The sequence below is a fragment of the Pogoniulus pusillus genome, chromosome 4, assembly GCF_015220805.1.
Source record: "Pogoniulus pusillus isolate bPogPus1 chromosome 4, bPogPus1.pri, whole genome shotgun sequence".
Classification (NCBI taxonomy): domain Eukaryota; kingdom Metazoa; phylum Chordata; class Aves; order Piciformes; family Lybiidae; genus Pogoniulus; species Pogoniulus pusillus.
This window is the reverse complement of record NC_087267.1, coordinates 39,521,760-39,540,965: the sequence shown is the minus strand read 5'-3', so window position 1 is coordinate 39,540,965 and position 19,206 is coordinate 39,521,760. Positions and strand designations below refer to the sequence as shown.

General features: G+C 44.4%; 1 protein-coding gene across 8 annotated transcripts in view; it reads right to left on the bottom strand.

Annotated features, from left to right (window-relative positions):
* Window positions 1-19,206, bottom strand: part of FRMD4A (FERM domain containing 4A) — a 424,512-nt gene that overhangs the window by 51,898 nt on the left and 353,408 nt on the right. For all 8 annotated transcript variants that reach the window (XM_064142608.1, XM_064142610.1, XM_064142606.1 and 5 more), the window contains 4 exons: window positions 17,853-17,936; window positions 8,809-8,874; window positions 8,557-8,614; window positions 6,692-6,778 (listed from right to left, as the gene is read on the bottom strand). In XM_064142608.1, the coding sequence (XP_063998678.1) occupies window positions 6,692-6,778; window positions 8,557-8,614; window positions 8,809-8,874; window positions 17,853-17,936 (295 nt within the window). The remainder of the gene's footprint in view (window positions 1-6,691; window positions 6,779-8,556; window positions 8,615-8,808; window positions 8,875-17,852; window positions 17,937-19,206) is intronic.

Below are 19,206 nucleotides of genomic sequence, written 5' to 3'. Positions count from 1 at the left end.
ACAAGCAGTGGTGGCAGGCTTGTGATGGGGAAGGAAGGTGGTTGAAGGCCACTTCAGCTACTACTGCTGCCAGAAGCCATGTTCACTGAATTACAGCCCAGTGGGATGTCTAGTCAAGTCCCATGGAAATCCTCAGTGTCAGGGACAAAATCCTGCTTTCCAGCCTGCTCTGACTTATTCACCTCCCAATGCGCTTGCAGCTTTTTGCGTAGCGAAGCGCAGCAGTAAGGCATGTAAGGTAGGTGCACCTAAGGTAGGTGCTGAAAGGCAGAGAGCCTGGTGCTGGATGGTAGACATCTCAAATCCAAGGTAAGCAGCAGCAAAAGCAGGTGCTTATGTGAACATGGTCTCTGGTGTAACAGGTAGGGAATAAGACATTTCAGCAAGGGAGGGTCTTTAACTATGACTGCTCTTCAACAGTCACAGGTCTGGATCTTACGTTTTGATATGGAAGGAAATTGTATGAGCAACTTTTTTCTGTGAGAAGAAACAGCATGGTAAGGGTCTTTGCTTTTTATGTCTCACACCTCCAGTGCTCCACATTTCCAAATACTAAACCCAGACTAAAATACTGCACTATAAAATGAGTTGAACCCACTGTGACATGAAGACTTGTTCAGTTTTCAGCCAAGCCCATAATCCAAAGATCATGAATGTTTAGCAACGGGAAGAGAAATAAAAGTGCTGAACAGAAGGAGTCAGCAGGTAGTCCTTAACAGCCAGCTAATCCTAGTGAATAATTTATTACAGCAATGCTACTGAGACTCCACTAGTTTTTAAACCACTATTTCCTGGAAATGTTTGGTGCTCCTCTTGTATCATTTGTAACTTTGAAATCTTTTATCCTGTCTGCAATGCTATGATGTTTGCAAAGTTCTTAGAAAATGATGCCATTCCAAGAAGACCTCAGTTAGACACAAATCTAATGTACTGTCTCTGACCTCAGTTGATTCTGGATGCTCTAAAGAAAGGCCAGCTCGCTCAGAGTACACCCTCAGTGACACGCCAGTAAGAAGAGTGTTACACATGCTCTGTGTAATCAAACACTCTCCTTGGACATGATGCTTTGCCACCCCTCCTGTTCAAAAACAATCAATTAAATGTTAAAAACTTTGGTTGGGATGCCACACTTTTTAGTCATATCTTCAACCCTTCAAAGCTCTGCTGTATCATGTAGCAAGAAACTATGCAGATGAATCTGCCTCCCTGTAACTGATTTGAATGTCATGTTTGTTTAGCCTTTTTGACTGTTCCCATGTTTGTCAGCTTCCTCCTCCCCATCCTTCACTAGTTTCTATCCATTTCACATCAATCCCTGTTTTATGGGTTTTTAAGTTACTGGTCTGTCATCCCTTCACCACAAGAAACACAAGTTTAACCACTCCATCAGTACCAATTACTGACTTCACAATGCTTCATTATGCCCTAAAGCAGAGAGGTTCTCTATTTGTTCTGCAATAAAGCAGCTCTTCATTAGGTTATTTCTCCTCCTGTGTAAATATCTCACTTTGCCTCTGGAATTGGGAAAGTTGACTCTACCTCTGGTCTTTTGAAAAAGGCCAGATGTCACCACATAGCAATTTTTCACTTTCTGGACACAGTTAATGTGCTGATTACTTTGCTCATGCTGTTGACAAGCAGGTGGGTTCTCTCTGATCAGGCATTTAAAGCTACTGATTTTACTTGTGTTTTGTATTGCTTGGCAGGATGGGTCCAACCCAGACCATGGTTTTTCATGTTTAAAAGGGAAGCCAATCCATTAGTGCTGGTTTGGATTCACAACAGTATTAATTAATACTAATTAAATTTTTCTGTAATTGAGAATCCATAACCATTGTAGAGACCTTATGGCAAGGGACAGAGCATTGTCATATCATGCCTCATTTCATCTCAGAGAAAGGATAAAGCTGGGAAGAAGTGACAGAAACTGGTGTTTGGCTGTCACAGAGAAAATCTTTGCTGAGGTACATTTACAGCTGAGTTTCAGGATGCCTCACATTTTGTCTTGTTTTCAAAACTCTTTAATCCCCTTGGGTTATCTTCAGCCAACTACACAATGCAAACACCAGGGGTTTTTTTTGAGTCTGAGAAAAAGGTTCACCTTACATTTTGTTGCCACTAGCCTTCTGTGGGAAAAAAAAAGGAGGTAACACTATAGAAGTGCTTCTTGCAAAGCAACCAAATGCTACCACACTCTCCTTTAAGGTTATTTTATTTTTGGTGATAAGTTAAATGATATGTCTGTCTGCTTATCTGCCATATGGAAGTCCTTTGGCTGACTCTGTTAATCATTCACTCTTCAGCTTGGAGTTAATTGTTTACTAACTGTTAAACTGTGTGCAGTAGAAGATACCTTTCAGCTCTTAAGTCAGTGGCAATACCAGCAGAACAGACATGCTTAGTGCTACTACAACTGCTTGGGTGTGTTGGTCTCACAGCTCCTGGCTATGCTGCTTCTGCTTCGTGGGGATGGAGTGGAGTTAAATCCCTACCTGATGGCTAAAATGAACAAACTTCACTCACAGACAGTACAGCTGCATGGGGGGGCTGCAATGCCTTGCTCTTTCTTCCCAGTTGTTCTGCAATGCAAGCAAAAAGCTCCCAAACCTTAATGACCCTTCTCTGGAAAGGATGGATTTGGTCACTGAGCAGCCTGTGGGAGCATGGTACTTGCACATCCTGTCTGAAGACCTGGTTCCAGAGAATCTGCTTTGGTCTATCATCAGTATTGGAGGTGCTGACCTAAGGTGGGTAAAGCCCTGCAGGACGGTGACTACTTTCTGTTGTGTTTTTTTTAAGTCACAGCAAACCTTGAAGGGCCTTTTCACAGGGAAGCAAAGTCTAACACAAAGAGATAGCTTCTGCCCACTCTGGATGTTGTGGGCTGCTGCTGTAAAAATTACACTGGTTCTGCAAGCCACTACTAAACTTCCAGAATGCCTCAGCATGTGGTTAACAGGACACACCTGATAATCCATTCTGCTTGTCAAGCTGCAGTGATGGATTTTGTGAGGTACACTGAAGCTTTTTTGTAATATCTAAGAATGAACAGCTATCATATCTTAACTGGTGCAGCCCAAATCTGACTTTGAAAAGGCAACATTCAAGAGGAAGCCTTTGGCAGGGCTTGCTGAATCTGTAAACTAATATTCAAGAGAGAACAGAAAGGAGAATGGTAAGGCTCTAAGTGATGGCTTTGAGTAGCTCCAGGGCTTCCACAAAATTCAAGCTTAGGCAGGAGGGAACATAGAAGCACAGAGCCAAATCAGGCTCTGCGCCCAGCTGCATTCCAGTTTAATAGCCCTGCATTCCCATCTCAACCACCTTGGACTAGGTGCCCGATACCCTTCTCAGCTGCATTCCCAGTGATGCTGGAGGAATTATGCCTGAGTGGAAATAGCACAAGCAGGAGGCCCTGTATTGGCCTCAATCCTCCTTTCATGACTCATCCAACTTGCTGACAAATCTAGTTAGTTTTCTAGAGACACATGGCTGATTTACTCCAGCAATATAATAAAACCATGGTTTTGACTGACTGCTAATGGGATGGCCTGAGATAGGCTCAGCTGCTTAGTGTGAGTTACAGTTTTACTTGCAAAGACAATAAGCATGGAAATCTATTTAGGATGACATAATAGAAAAACATTAACATCTCCCTTATAAGACAGGCAAGGTTTCTACACACATTTAATATAAATGCCGTGGTTTCTGCTGGTTTCTTGCTACAATTTTCTACTTGTTTTTCTTTAAGGGAGATTTATTTTTTCCATTGTAATTTTTCTGTTTGTTTCTGGCATTGGCAATGTGCAGGAACAAAATAATAAAGATCAGAAGAGATACAGTTTCTTTCTGCCTCCCCCTACTAATTTTACCTTGCAGAAAGTTCAGTAAGGCTTACTCCTCTCCCTTTGCACAGCAAAGATTTAAACCAGTCCATGCTGGTATAGCATGGTAAGCTCCCAGATACCAGGATTATCAAGTGCAATTTTACAATCTAATTAGTGGAGAATTAAACAGTGCACCTTGCAGAGGCACTTGAGCTGCTCTTGCCAGAAGCCTTTTACCACCTGTGTAGAGTAAATAGTCTTTTACTTGCTCTACAGAGGGTAAAAGCACCTGATGGAGGACTAACAAAGCTTCAGCCACTCTGTCCAAGCCCTGTCCAAGATTTAGGCTGTATATTTTCAAATAGCCTTCCCAACAGATGGTGTTTGCAAGCATCATGTAACAGAGAAATGTTCGTCTAGGCTGTCATTTCACTACTGTGGTCTCTAGATTATAGCAATGGACAATTTCTAACCTGGAAATTCCTGCTCTCCATCGCCACCCAAGCTTCCCTCCCAGATCTGTGACCACTTCTGCTAATCCACAGAAGTTCTCAGTGATTTATACATAAGGCAGCACCACTGGTTTGGGTCTCCTGGATTTCATACATAATTTGCTGAGGCAAAACAATAAAGAGAAATTTTGCACCCTATTTTAAGGTTACACTTGCATAAAAAGGGTAGGAGATGCCTACAGCCTCTGACTTGAGGGGTAATGTGAGAGGTAGTGCCATGGTCTAGTTGATTGGACAGGGATGGGTGATAAATTGGACTGGATGATCTTGAAGATCTCTTCCAACCTGGTTGATTCTATGATCCTGGAGACGTAGGTTAGTGAAAGACAGAAAGGCTGCCCGAGATACTATCAATCTCCAAACCCACTGCTACAGACATCACCCTGTGTGGCTGAGAAAACAGAAGTTGAGAAAGGAGGCTTGACTGCTCTAGTGGGAACATCTGTCTCCTCTCAGGCACAGTACCCGTTTCTTCTGCTGCTCTCCACCAACCCTCTCATCCCATCAGGTTTGATAAAAATTGCTACAGCTTGTGAATGTCCGAATCCTGTCATGGCAGGGCATCTTAGAATCACAGAGTCATAGAATGCCAGGGGCTGGAATGGACCTTGAAAGATCATCTGGTCCAGCCTCCCTGCCAGAGCAGGTTCACCTAGAGCAGATCACACTGGAACGCATCCAGGAGGTTCTTGAACATCTCCAGAGAGGGAGACTCCACAAGCTCCCTGAGCAGCTGGTTCCAGTGCTCTGTCACACTCACAGTGAAAAAAAATCTTCCTCAGGTTCACATGGAACCTCTTATGCCTCCTCCTATTTTCCTCCAGAGAGATGTTTCTGTTACTGACTTCTGAAGGCATGTTTTAAGTATGTCTTCCCTGGAGGGTTGGCACTGATAGAGGTATGTGGGTGCGAACAGGCCTAGACATATTTTAAACTGTCACATGTGCGTATGGCTTGCCATGCAGGTAATGATTGATCCCAAATAGATGCTATTTGAGGGCACAGATGCTCTGTGAAGACCTCCTTGCTGCCCTCAGTCTCTCCTTCAATTAAAAAAAACCCTCTTAACGGCCTTCAGTGAATAAAAGCTAATCAATGCACCTATTGTCTCACTCTGCCTCCTCCTGCTGTTGTTTTATACCAAAACCTTCAATCTGGTTTATTTTAGTAGATGATGATACCTGTGAGCACCAGGCAGTGTACAGCTTGCACATGATCAGGGGAGGTGGAAGAAAGGGAGAGAGGATCTTGGCACAGAGATGATACAAGGAGAAATGCAGTACCTTAACCCAGCATGGAAGCATTTGCATGCACACAAGAGCTGCCCAGATGCTCCAAATCATCCAGTTCTGCAGCCTTCAAGTAAGCCCAAAACTTCGCCTCCTGATATCTCCAAGGGTTTGCAGTGCAACAAATGCTGCTGCTATCAGACTGCATGCCCACTTGCAGGGCATGTGCTCAGAGGTGAGCTTTTTTACATTAGATGGCATCTTAGGTAGAAATGTCAGAACACATGGGTCTGCCTAGTAGGATGAGCTCAGGGGATCAAAACGTTCCTCCACGCAAATGAACAGGATGTTCCTTAGATGTACTTCTCAAAGATGTGAGACGATTTGAAAGAACTGAGACAGATCCTGATTTTCAGATGCACTGAAAGCCTCACTGCAAATAGCAGAGACCAGCATGGCCAGTCATCACTGACCAAGCCCAAGGTTCATGATCAGATCAATGAATGCCATGCCTCAATTTGTGAAATGTTTCAGAGTAAAACTCTTAAGTCAGTCACCTGGCACAAACTTCTTAATGCCTTTTTTTAAGGCATGTGAGGAAAGTCATCTTTCTCTGCCAGCTTGACAGTCAGTAAAACTTGTCAAATGTAATGCTGCTGCCAGGAAAACCATGCCCTTTTTTTCTTTCCTTGTGATAAATGGAAGGAGCTTCCCTGTTTGTTCTTCCCCACCTCTCTCAGACCATTTATGGCACTGACAATTCACTATCATGGGTTGGTTGAGGATACTCAACCCACCATACCAGTGGAGGGAAGGCCTCCAGCACACAGGAGAATCAGTCCTGCAGTTCCCACCTATGTCTTGCAAAAAAACATGCAAAAAAACAGAGGCATAAAGTGCAAGATTAAGTGCTGCTTATTTCTCCTCCATATGACAACACTTAATAAATTAAAAGCTACTTATGTCCATTAATTCTTGCAGACATTCAGAGAAGTTTGGGAGAAAATCAAAGTCCTTCAAAATCCCATGGATCAATGCCAGCATTCAGCATACATCACGCCCTCAAATCAAGCTATAACATGTGTGGCAAGCCCAGTCCTTGATAGAAAAGTAAACACTTTACCTTTCTTGGTTTCACTTTGTCATGGTAGTCATATTGAAAAATCCCCTTGTAGCTAAGTCCTAACCACCAAGGAATTCCCTGCTTGTCCTGGAAGAGAAAACATAAGTGGTTATATTGAATGAGATGGGGAAATGGTGGAGATTTTCTAGCTTGTTATTCAAAGTAAAGATTTGTCCCTAAGCAATACCTGTGAATGTCCTGAGTGCTGTTAAATTTACCTCTATGGAATTTTCTCAAGTCACAAAGATCTGTGGTGTTTAGTAGAGATCTGCTTCAGTTTTGGCCATGACATATAAAACAGTTTAAAATGCATCACATATGATCAAGTTACTCAAAATGCTGTCCGGGGAGGTGAGGAGGTTTGACATGGGTCCCTCGTGCGGTGGTGAATCCTCTTTCTCTTCCTTGTAAATTATTCAGTCTGAACACTCAGAGATTGGAGAGGAAGGAAAGCAAATCACCCAGCTGACTTGAATTATGTGCAGAGATTTTAGCATTAATCTTGGAAATGCAGCAGTAATGGGATCTGAGAGCTACCAAGTGATAAGGTCTGGCAGGCTCGGACCCAAATGCTTTCTGTCTGAGTGGTGCAATAAAATGGCCGTATGGAGTAATAGCTGATATCTGATACCAGCCTCTTTGCAATTTACTGGAGTCCTCAATGAAATTACATCTGTTCTGTTAATGTGATAGAGGATGGCAGGGTGAACCAAAACCCAGCCCCCATATCGGGCTGAAGCAAACCGTTATGTCCAGTATTTGCTGCCTCATTGTTCCTTACGAGTACTTATTGATCATGGGGAGTTCACTTCAGTAGTTCTCCAGTGTATTCAGCTTTGAAGACCTTTCTTGATCTTGAGTAGTCCAAGAGATGTGTATTCAAAGAGTGCTGGAGGGGTTCTGACCTCAGGCAAAAGATGAGGCTAATGCTTTTGGCAAAAGGCTGCACATGTTAGCAGGCATAGACTAGAAACACCTCTCCTGAGACAGGTACTGGCAGATACTTGTGTTTTTATGGTACCCCATGTGTGTAAGATATTACACATGTATAAATAACTGTGTGATCTGTGCAGAGAGAGAATATTGAAACACATCAAAACTTCAGGAGAGATAAATGAGGGAATATGCTCTCGGGACTGCACATCTAGCTTTATGTATATTGATTTCTCTACTTCAAAGCAAAACACCAACACTTCTCAGCTAGTCAGGCAAGGAAGTAATAATATTAACAACAGTAATAATAACAGTAACAGCAATATGAGAGCGAAAGACTTGGTGATAAGTCATAAGACAAAAGGAACAAGGGATTTTGTGGGTGCCTGCATGAAATCCACACAATTAGAAGGGGAGAGCTGTTTGAGGAGAGTGATGAGATATCCCTAGAGTATGGGACAATGATTTGGCATAAAAGAGATATACCTGTATCCATCTACCTACATCTCTGCAGTCTGAAGGTCATGGCAATCCCTAGTTACTTGCTGGTGGATCCACTGACTTAGAACAGTCTGACCTCCTGAACTATAAAGAGAAATAAAGCACTTGGGCTGCCAGTGATGTGGCTGGCTTGCCCCTTTAGTGCTGGTTCACTGGCATCACCAGAGCTTGCTGCAGCTTGTGGGCTGAACATCTCCAGCACAATAGAACTGCAAAAGCTTTATCAACAAGAACAGGATTTTCCTCTCTGAAGCTGTGTTTACCAAACATTCACTACAGAGTTGAGATAAATTTATCCTACTACAGGAAGTGAAGCCAGACTTAAGGAGCAGTGTATTGTATTCTGAAAGCAGGATGGTTATTTGTCCCTCTCTCCCTCCCTCTCCAACAACAGTTTACTTGAAGAAATGACCCTTTTTTGGAGCACGTACCTTTACTGCGTAATAATGCACTCCATATGTTGGGAGGGATTCTACAATGCTCATGTAGCTGCAAAATAACACATAAAAGAATAACATGTCTGAATAGCTGGTAGGATGATCTGAGAAAAAGGCTTTAATTAAATAAGTACAGAAATACTTTAAAATAAAGCATTAGATGAGGTGGGAGACATAGTTACATACTGTATTTACGGTCCAGTATAAACACTTCCTGATAAACAAAGGGACTCTTATTTCACTTACTTCACAATTGCCTGACCTCTTGTCTGACCATTTAGTTTCTTGTAATGTTCAATGACTCGATCCTCACTGGAAAGACAGAAATGAGAGGCTTTCTGTTATGGCAGTACCATGAGTAAGAATGTTGCCAAAGGTGAAGAGATACTTCTGTTTAACACAGCTACTGACTGATCTCGACCACAGTATCACAGTATCACAGTATCAGAGTATCAGAGTATCACAGTATCACAGTATCACCAAGGCTGGAAGAGACCTCACAGATCATCAAGTCCAACCCTTTACCACAGAGCTCAAGGCCAGACCATGGCACCAAGTGCCATGTCCAATCCTGCCTTGAACAGCTCCAGGGACGGCGACTCCACCACCTCCCCGGGCAGCCCATTCCAGTGTCCAATGACTCTCTCAGTGAAGAACTTTCTCCTCACCTCAAGCCTAAATTTCCCCTGGCACAGCCTGAGGCTGTGTCCTCTTGTTCTGGTGCTGGCCACCTGAGAGAAGAGAGCAACCTCCTCCTGGCCACAACCACCCCTCAGGTAGTTGTAGACAGCAATAAGGTCACCCCTGAGCCTCCTCTTCTCCAGGCTAAACAATCCCAGCTCCCTCAGCCTCTCCTCGTAGGGCTGTGCTCAAGGCCTCTCACCAGCCTCGTTGCCCTTCTCTGGACACGCTCAAGCATCTCAATGTCCCTCCTAAACTGGGGGGCCCAGAACCGAACACAGTACTCAAGGTGTGGTCTAACCAGTGCAGAGTACAGGGGCAGAATGACCTCCCTGCTCCTGCTGACCACACCATTCCTGATGCAGGCCAGGATGCCATTGGCTCTCTTGGCCACCTGGGCACACTGCTGGCTCATGTTCAGGCAGGTATCAATCAGCACCCCCAGATCCCTCTCTGTCTGGCTGCTCTCCAGCCACTCCAACCCCAGCCTGTATCTCTGCATGGGGTTGTTGTAGCCAAAGTGCAGCACCCTGCACTTGGAGCTATTGAACCCCATCCCATTGGACTCTGCCCATCTGTCCAGGCGGTCAAGGTCCCGCTGCAGAGCCCTTCTGCCCTCCAACTCAATCACATCTGCCCCCAGCTTAGTGTCATCTGCAAACCTGCTGATGACTGACTCCATGCCCTCATCCAGATCATCTATGAAGATGTTAAAGAGGATGGGGCCCAGCACTGATCCCTGAGGGAGATCAAAAGATGTCAGTGAAAAGCATTAGATAAGGGGATTTGCTACAGCCCAGGGTAAACAAAGCAGGCTCACAGACTAAGAATAAAAATTATTTTCTAGAAGCTGGCTTTCTGGAAGAATCTTTTCATGCTCACAAACATGCTATCTATCTATACAGACTTTTCCCTCCCCACATTACTTTTCTTATCCACAATGATTCCCATGATATTACACTATGTGGAAAACAGATATGTGTGGAGCTTCTCGGTCTCTGCTTTACCCTAGCAGGTGCAGCTTCTTTCCAAGCCCACCAAGTTCTCTGAAAGCTAGAGAAGCTTTCAGAAACTGTTGACCCATAATTGCCCCCAGCTTCAGAGATTACTCCTTACTGCTACTGCACAGAATCATGTACAGGAGTGCAAGTAGAAGTACTCTGGAGAAATCTCTCACAGCAAGGAGATGAAGTCCTAGCATACAACACAGAGGCAACACCTATAGCAGCAGGTTAAACAGTGGCACATGCAAACTTAGTTCCCTTTGCTGTTCAAGTCCTGATGTGCCTTTGCAGACTTTTGGGTTATGCTGACTTCATTCTCCCAGGCAATTCCTGGTTGTGCACTGGGAGTTAGCATGGGCCAGAGTCTGCTCCCAACAGCGCTGTGGAGACTAAAAGAATTTCATAGTATAGATGGATGCTCTTCCACACCAGTGGGCCTCTGTGTCACAGGACAGCTCTGGGTGTATTTGACAAATGCATGTTGAGACATTCATCTATACAGACTAGAGATGCAGCATCCAACACCAGATCAGAACGACCCAAAAGAGAGACTGAGAAATGTTTGTGATTTCAGTTTTAAACAGAACCAGAGCTATTGGATTCATACAATAAGCTGTGCAAGCAAGGTTGTAGCATGGCAAAGTACAAGACAAGCAGCTCCTTTCAAAAGTTCACAGTACTCTCCTGTGATTTCAGTAGGGCTCTTTTCAACCTACAGCCAGACAAGTCCTCAGAGGCTCCACACCCAGTACTTTCAGACTGGTCTAATTTTGCTTCTTCTCTAACCACCAGCAGTGTAATGCCTGCAGGACCAGCTCTGGTACATTGGTGTGACAGAATATTCAAATCCTCAGGTTTAACCTCACTCTCTTGCTCTTTATGTTGCAACACCAAGGATAAGGAACCTGCTGAGTCCCCTATAAGTGCTGTACAGACCTTGTTAGTCCAAAAGGAAGGAAACCTAAACAACCTTTATGCCACCATTGTGTATTCCCCACCTGGCACTGCATGAGCTTCCAGTAGCACCAAGTGTCTATTTAATGCCATCATGCCACATATAGTTCAGGCAAATGTGAACTGGCAGTGCTCCCTCCCAGCATGTCCTAGGTGCAGCTGGGGCCCCTAATGGGTGTTTTTAATGGTAGGTACACAATTGCCCACCATGTGGTAATCCTTCCCCTGGCAGAACTGAAGCTGGGTTTATTGCTACACACTGTGAAGGAGCATGGCAGTGTGGGATGATCTGGTAGAAGATGACCTCAGCACAAGTGCTCAGAGATGCCCATGGGGACCTCTGTGGAAAACAGCAAAGTGTTTCACCACCCTGCTGCCTTCCCTAAATGCATCCTTTTACTGGAACGGTCTGTGTGGAGCCAGAATATCTTTTAGAAGAAATTTCCCTGCCTCTGCTGGGCACAGCCTTTGTAATCTCCTCAGTGATGTCACAGGTCAAGGCCACACAGAGCCTGCTGAGACATCACACACAGGATGTTCTGTTGTGTGACAAACTACACTGTGACTTGCTAAACAAGAGGTGCTAGGCCCAGATGGGGCATGAGATCTGGCACAGGGGAGCTAAGGGCTGTGCATCCATCCCTGGTAATGCAAGAGGACCAGAAACACCAGCGCATACAGCAGAGAGCAATTCAAAGTAGGCAGTCTGTTGGGTTATCAGCAAGGCCAGCTGTTTCTCCACAAGCCTGTAACTTGTCTGAGGGTAGCTGCTTTCCTTCCTCACCAGGTGATTTCCCTCAAAGGTCACTTGAGAGAATAAAAGGACTGTTCTTAGGGCAAGGTGAAGGGACGTCCCACCAGCATGCCACAACAGGTGCAGGGTGCTGGCTGAGTCAGTGACAAATTACATGAGTAAAGCAGTGGTCCAGCGCTCCCATCAAATCCCTCAGAGTAATTTCAAGCTTAGAAAATGATCTGTGAGCTATAAATTCAATAGCTATGAAACCACAGTCAGCCCACTGATCCAAGCAAGTACTGCAGAAGTTATGGGCATGCACATGAAGGCAGAGCCTGGAGTCTCCTGCCATGATTATCATAAACTGGATTACTTTTGGAGTAGTAACTGAATTACACAAGAGTTCAGTACTGGAAGATGTCCAAAAACTATCATTATTAATAAAAAAGATAGACAGAGAGGGCTTACAGCCCTTTGAAATAACCTCTTAAAACCATGATTACATGTGGATGCAATTCCTCTCTGTCTCAAACAGGAACAAACCAAGAGTGACTTCTCAGAAAACAATGGACTGTCTCCAGTGGAAAATGCTCTTAGCTTTGGTTTCCACTATCTGCAGTTTATTGTAGAGATCAGCTTCTCATATTGACACCATTCAAGGAAAGGACAGATGTACTTACAGGATGATTACCTGTTGTGATTTTGGATGTGCACTGCTTTCATATAAATGATTACTATACAATAATGGACATGTTCCTGTGCTACAATCCTCAGGTAGGGAATGGCCCATTCCTTTCAAAAGGACAGATCAGATGTCAAGGAGCCTTCCTGAACGTGGGACAAATGAAGTGTGTTCTCAACTCATACGAAAAGATGTGGGATAGTCCAGGCAGGCCCTACCCAGTTCTGAACAAATGCAGGCAGCTCTCTCTATACCTCCATTGTCAGGACACTGATGATCTCCCTTTCCATTGTGCAACGTTTTGAAGTCTAGAGATGTTATGCCAGAGAATCACCAGCCTTATTTCTACTTTTGGACAAAAGTTGTAAGGCCTGAACCATCAGTTGAACCATTAATATTTCAGAATGAGAGATTTATTGCCTCTCACCTTTCTGCAGTGCTAGGCTAGGCACATTTTGGCAAAGGAAAGAGATACTCCAGAGCATAATTCACCCAGACAGCAAAGGAAGATGAGGGCACCTAGTTCAGATGGAGAGGTCTACACTGAAGCAATGTTCATGGTCCAATGAATCCCACCACAGCTGTGTGACAGTCACTTTCTAACTGCTCTTTGAACTCCCTTTTCATTCCCTGCACAGGAAGGATCATCCAGCACAGAGGTAATTTTCTGCCTCCAGCTCTGGGATAGAGGGGTAATGTGCCAGAGAAAACAAGCAAGGTCATATGGAGGATTAGCGGGGCTTATAAACATTCTCCCTTATCATTTCAGCTGTTCGTCTCTGAGCAGCTGCCAAGCTTCTATTGACAGCTGGGAGAGTGCTGGGACACTGCCTGGACCACCAGCTGATGTCTCCTCTCCCCCTGCTCTGACTTGTTGCTGTGTCAGTGACACAGAAACTCATTCATAATGCAGGGTTGACAGAGGATGCTTGACTACTGTGGAGACACGGAGGCTGCTGAAGCAGTACTGTCTGCCAGATCATAAAACATTCCCCTCAAAGATGCAAAAATTAGTACGTGGGTGATATCCTGCAGCAGGCAATTCTGATAAAGATCTTTAGAATAGTCAAGAATTTCCTCTTGTCCCAGCAGCTTACAAAACTGGAGACCAGACAACCTGCAAGCAAATGCAAAGCCAGAGCTCCCTGTCATCATCCAGGTTTCAAAGGTAACTGTTTCCCCTCTCTCTTCCCTGCACATGAAGTTATTTTAAATAGCTGTCCACTCATTGTTGTGCCTGACTAATGTTTTGTTTCTGACCTTTGTCCATCTTGATTATATTCTTGAACTCACTAACATCTTTGCTTGCTGTCATATATTGTCCCACTGAAGCAGCAGAGCATCTTTTGGGCCAGGAGGGCCATGTGCAGGATCAGAGCCTCATGTCTGTGTTGTATTAGAGAATCTAAATAGTGATTTTCAGATGATGTTTTTGGAGGTGAATTTTCTGTCAGTGCTGATGCTTTAGGCTGTGAAAAATAAGCTTGCATTTAATGTATCTTGGAACCTGAAAGAATTCTTCTCTTTGGCCTGTTCAAAATCCCATTCCAGCACCTATTTCTGTGCTGCTGCATCTCCTCCTCTTGTCAACATACTGGCAACCTAGGACTTGGCTGGCTATCTGAGGAGGCTTTGAATTAGGATAAAATGCAATTACAATGTCTGGAAAGGAGTGCCATGATGTAACACAGGTTCTCTCCTGTCTCATTGTGCTTAGTTTTGTGTCTAAAATAATATATACTGGTAGTTGGTTACACATGTGGGCAAGAGGAATCAAGGCTTGGGCTCCTGTTCCTGGACTGTGTGGGAGGACCAGAAGCTCACACTTAATTTAAAAGAAAGAAACAGTAATCCATGATGCTTCACCACTAATCTGTAATGCTAAGAGATGCTCCAGAATAGGAGGGATAGGGCTGGATGATCTTGGAGGTCTCTTCCAAACTGGTTGATTCTATGATTCTAAGAGAACAAAATATGAAACTCATTAATCTGTAGTGAGCTGGAAACAAAAACTTGATAATATAAATACCAGAACCTTCATCTTTGTTGTGATGTCTACAAACACCTGAAAAGAGGTTACAGTGATGGGAAAGGCCAGCAGCACGAGTATGCAACCAGGAGACTCCATGAAGGTGGAGTCAGAGGTGTCCAACTGTGCTGATCCAGCCTTCGCTGCATGTGTAGATCCAGGACTCACTCCATTGGTCATGCCATGTTTGATAGGAGTGTGTGCCAGTTTGGGCCATGAGCTCACCCAGTTCTGGAGAACAGAATCCACCCCTACCCCTTTTCAGGAGTAAGAATGAGGACACTGTACACTGATTGGGAGTTTAGAGAGAATTCCTATTTACAAGAGCCTATATAAAAAAAGCAATCAGGTGGAATTTGTGTAAAATCCACTAGACCCAAACTGGGCTTCTAGAATCCTCCACCCCTTCCACCCCCCAAATCGGCCTGTAAGGTAGGCTGAAGCTGCCTCCCCCAGCTGGGCCTGCAAGGTGCTTTTCATGATGTATGATGGAAATATTTTTTCATGCAGATCTATCATAGTACCTTGCTGAAAGTATCACAGTATTTACTTGATTACTTATTTTACCAGATGTTAGTCCATTTCAGCCTGTACAATGTAGCACAGAGTTCTTCTGTTTGTTTGTTTGTTTTGCAAACTAAGTAGAGCAATTTCCATCTGCTCCGAATGTTTTAGGTGTTTCCTCTAGGAGTTGGAGATTTCCCTGTTACTGTTTTGAGCTGGGGTTATTTTGCCTGGAGGAGGCTCAGAGGTGACCTCACTGCTGTCTGCAACTACTTGAAGGGAGGTTGTAGCCAGGTGGGGGTTGGTTTCTTCTGCCAGGCAACCAGCAACAGAACAAGGGGACACAGTCTCAAGTTGTGCTGGGGGAAGTACAGGCTGGATGTTAGGAGGAAGTTGTTGGCAGAGAGAGTGATTGGCATTGGAATGGGCTGCCCAGGGAGGTGGTGGAGTCACCATCTCTGGAGGTGTTAAAGAAAAGCCTGGATGAGGCACTTGGTGCCATGGTCTAGTTGATTGGATAGGGCTGGGTGCTAGGTTGGACTGGATGATCTTGGAGGTCTCTTCCAACCTGGGTGATTCTATGATTCTAATGCTGGAGAAGTGCAGCATAAAACTGACTGCACACAGAAAAGAACAGGATGAAATTTGTAACCAGCAAGTCATCAGGATGATTCTGCATGAGATGCAGAAGTGTCAGAAAAAGCAGTTTTAAAATCTGCCCTCTTAGATAACTGAAGTTTGAGCTGTACCTCTGAGGCTTCTTGCCCGATTGCCCAGCAGCCTCTTCTTGAAAGCAGTCAGTTTCAAAAGGTGTTTGAGAAAAAGCCACCACTAAAAAACAATGAACTACTGATATATAAGACGTCTCTGAGACCTGTGACACAGTCCTGAAGTGAAATTACAAGGGATTCACAGGACCTTTGCCACTCTATTTATTCCCCTAATAGACACAACCAGCATCCCAACCTGCGACCTGCTGTCCATCACATTAGAACTCCCACAAAGTTAGGTACAGCTGCACCAAGCACTGAACCTCGTGTATAAATAAGTATTTGCATCCTGAGCATGAGGCTCTTACATGGCTCTTCATGCTTCAGGTCACTGAATGTGGCCCAGACCCAAGGAGAGTGTCTTACAGACAGAAGCAGTCCCAGAAGTCACTGAGATTTCCCAGCAGAAGTCCTTAGCACAGGCGCACTAACACAGCTCCTGACAGGCAGCCAGGGCTGCCACTGCTCCCAGCGTGCACAGGCAACTGAAGCAAAGGCTGTGTGGGCACTTCATGAGCCTTCAGTCCACGTTGCTTCTAAGGGGTCTAAGGTTGCCCGCCCTGTTCATAGCTACTTGTTCCCACCACTCCTTTTGTGGTGTGTTTTAACTTGAGTTACCAGTTTGTCAGTCAGTCCAGGCCACCTATCAGGCTGGAAATCCACTTCTTATAAATATGTGGGTTAATTTGTGCAAAAAGGAAGAAAATACTCAAACCAGAGTCTATTCTGCTTGCAGTGAGGCCTTCATTAATTATATTTTCATAAACACCAGGAGCCTGCAGTGATCCACAGCTTTTGTGTTAGTGTTCCTAACCTCAGCCTGGGACTCAGAATCTCTCACGTGCTCAGAAAGTGATTGGGAGGTCTCACAGGCCAGCTTGCCTACAGCCTGCCATGAGGTCCAGCTAATTATTCTGTTGCAGCAATGCTAGGAAAAGTGGATGGCCTTGTTGGCAAAGGGAAGAATTAAGATCATATACTACAAAGTGATTTGTTCCCTCATGCCATCCTTAGATTACAAGATATTGAAATTAAGAGTAGTAGATAAAGAAGTTCATCCCCACCCCCAGGCCCACAGTCTGGTGCTTTAAAGAGAAACATGAAAGAGGAAGAAACAGAAAATCAAGTGCAAGCATCTCCCAATTAAGGAACAGTATTTCCCTAAATTCTTTCTGATTTGCACAGATAAAAGGGATATGCAGGGTGGCACAGAGAATCTATGTGTGGGGCATACAACATTTAATTGTGACACTGTTCCTACTCTGAGTTTAATTTTCAGTTCAATAAAGACAGAGCTCACAAGCCTCTACCTCCAAACATCACCTAGTTCATATTAAAGAAGAGATACATCCTTTTTAGTTCAGCTATGGCATACAGAAAGGACTCACAAGATGAAGCTCAGTCTTTCAAAGTTAACACAGAGCAGTGCAAAACATTGAGCTTTCAAAATGGGAAAACTGCATAGATGCAAAGTATCACAGTATCACAGTATCACCAAGGTTGGAAGAGACCTCACAGATCATCAAGTCCAACCCTTTACCACAGAGCTCAAGGCTAGACCATGGCACCAAGTGCCACGTCCAACCTTGCCTTGAACTGCCCCAGGGACGGTGACTCCACCACCTCCCCGGGCAGCCCAAGTGTTGCAAAAGGAAATGGCATATTAGGCCTCTTGATTTCCTCAGGACACCTGTGTATTTCCAAGGCATTTTCTGGCCAGACATTCATTACTGCAGCCATTTGGCAGCCAGGGAAACTGAGGCCCAGGACAGCAGCCCTTACTTGTGCCGAATCATGCAATGAGTCAGTGGCAGAGCCAGAACTAGGAGGCAGGGATTCCTGCATCCTTGTTCCACTCTCAGATCACTTAATGCCAGAGCCAGGTCCTGCAAAAGACACTGCAAAGCTGCTCAGCAGAATGACACCTTACCAGTAAGCTAGGGAAGGATGTTCCTTCAGTGCTGGTGTTGGAAGGGCCGGCAGCTTCTTTAATTCATTTCTTACAACTTCATTGCTGAAAGAGAGTTCAAAAGGAGGATCAGGCTACAAGAAAACAACCACAATATTTGATATGACCTGACCTAGCTGGCAGGCTGCTACGACTCTACATCTGTTCCTCCTTAGCATAAGGCACTGGAGTTTCCTCTTTCTTCTCTCTTTATTTGGTTTATGACAGCCTAGTTAACTTTTTCCTCTATTATGAAAATTGGAGAGAAGCTCTCCCAGATGGTGATGTTGAAGCAGCACTTTCTACCAGTGACTGGGCGCAAAAGCCACCATGTCACATTTAATTCATCAGGGTCCCATGGACATGTTCACACACAGAAAAAAAAAGAAAGGAAAGAGAGAAAAAGTGATGCATTCAAATGCAATTTTAATCACCTTTATTCAATGCCTTACGACCTGCTGCAAAATGTAATGACTTTCTTTCTTTGCATCACAGGTTGCTCTCAGCTTCTCACCCCAGTGACCTGACGTTGCACAGCATCTTCACTGATAAAACTCCAGCTTGAATTTATGTCCTGCTACACAAAACCCTCCATGGGGCCAGGCCCAACCACTTCACTAATGTTCTCCTCCCTGCAATATCAGATGCTGGAGTGGCATCTCTCTACACTAGTGAGCAGGGAGAACTCATCAGAAGAGAGGCAGACTATTGCAGACAAAATGAAACCACGGGATTTTCTCCTACAAATCCCAAATTCCTCCCTTCCTCTAAACACACAAGGAATTGTGTGCACATGAAAAAAAACAACCAACCAACCAATCCCTCAAAGGCTTAGGATGGAAGGTGGTCTTGCTATTACTTTTGAAATCATAGAAATACCCAGACAAGAGGACCACTAAGGAGTGCCAAAGAATTAATGTTTATAGGCTTACTTCTTAATAGCAGGGTTTTTTCAGCTGCCTTCTGCCATTAACCAGGCAGACAGCTAGTCTTGGTATCCTCAGCTGTAGGCCAGACATCCTAACATCTCCTAAAGGCTCAAGGAGCCCTTGGACATTCCAGGTCATCCAGAGATTTGTTTTGTTCTTGTCTCTGGGACAGTCTGGTGACTTGTAGAGACATGATACTGCTTCAGTTGTAAAAATCTTCCCACAGCATTTCTCCATTTGCACATCCCAGCAGCAGGCTCTGCTTGAGACCTAGGTGGGTTTGTCTTAATTGAATTTGCAGGTTAATTGCTAGGCTGAGCCACTAACATAAATCCTAGAGCAGACATTTGGGATATGACTACAGGCATTCATTTACATGGTAATTATCTGACAATCAATTGAGTAGT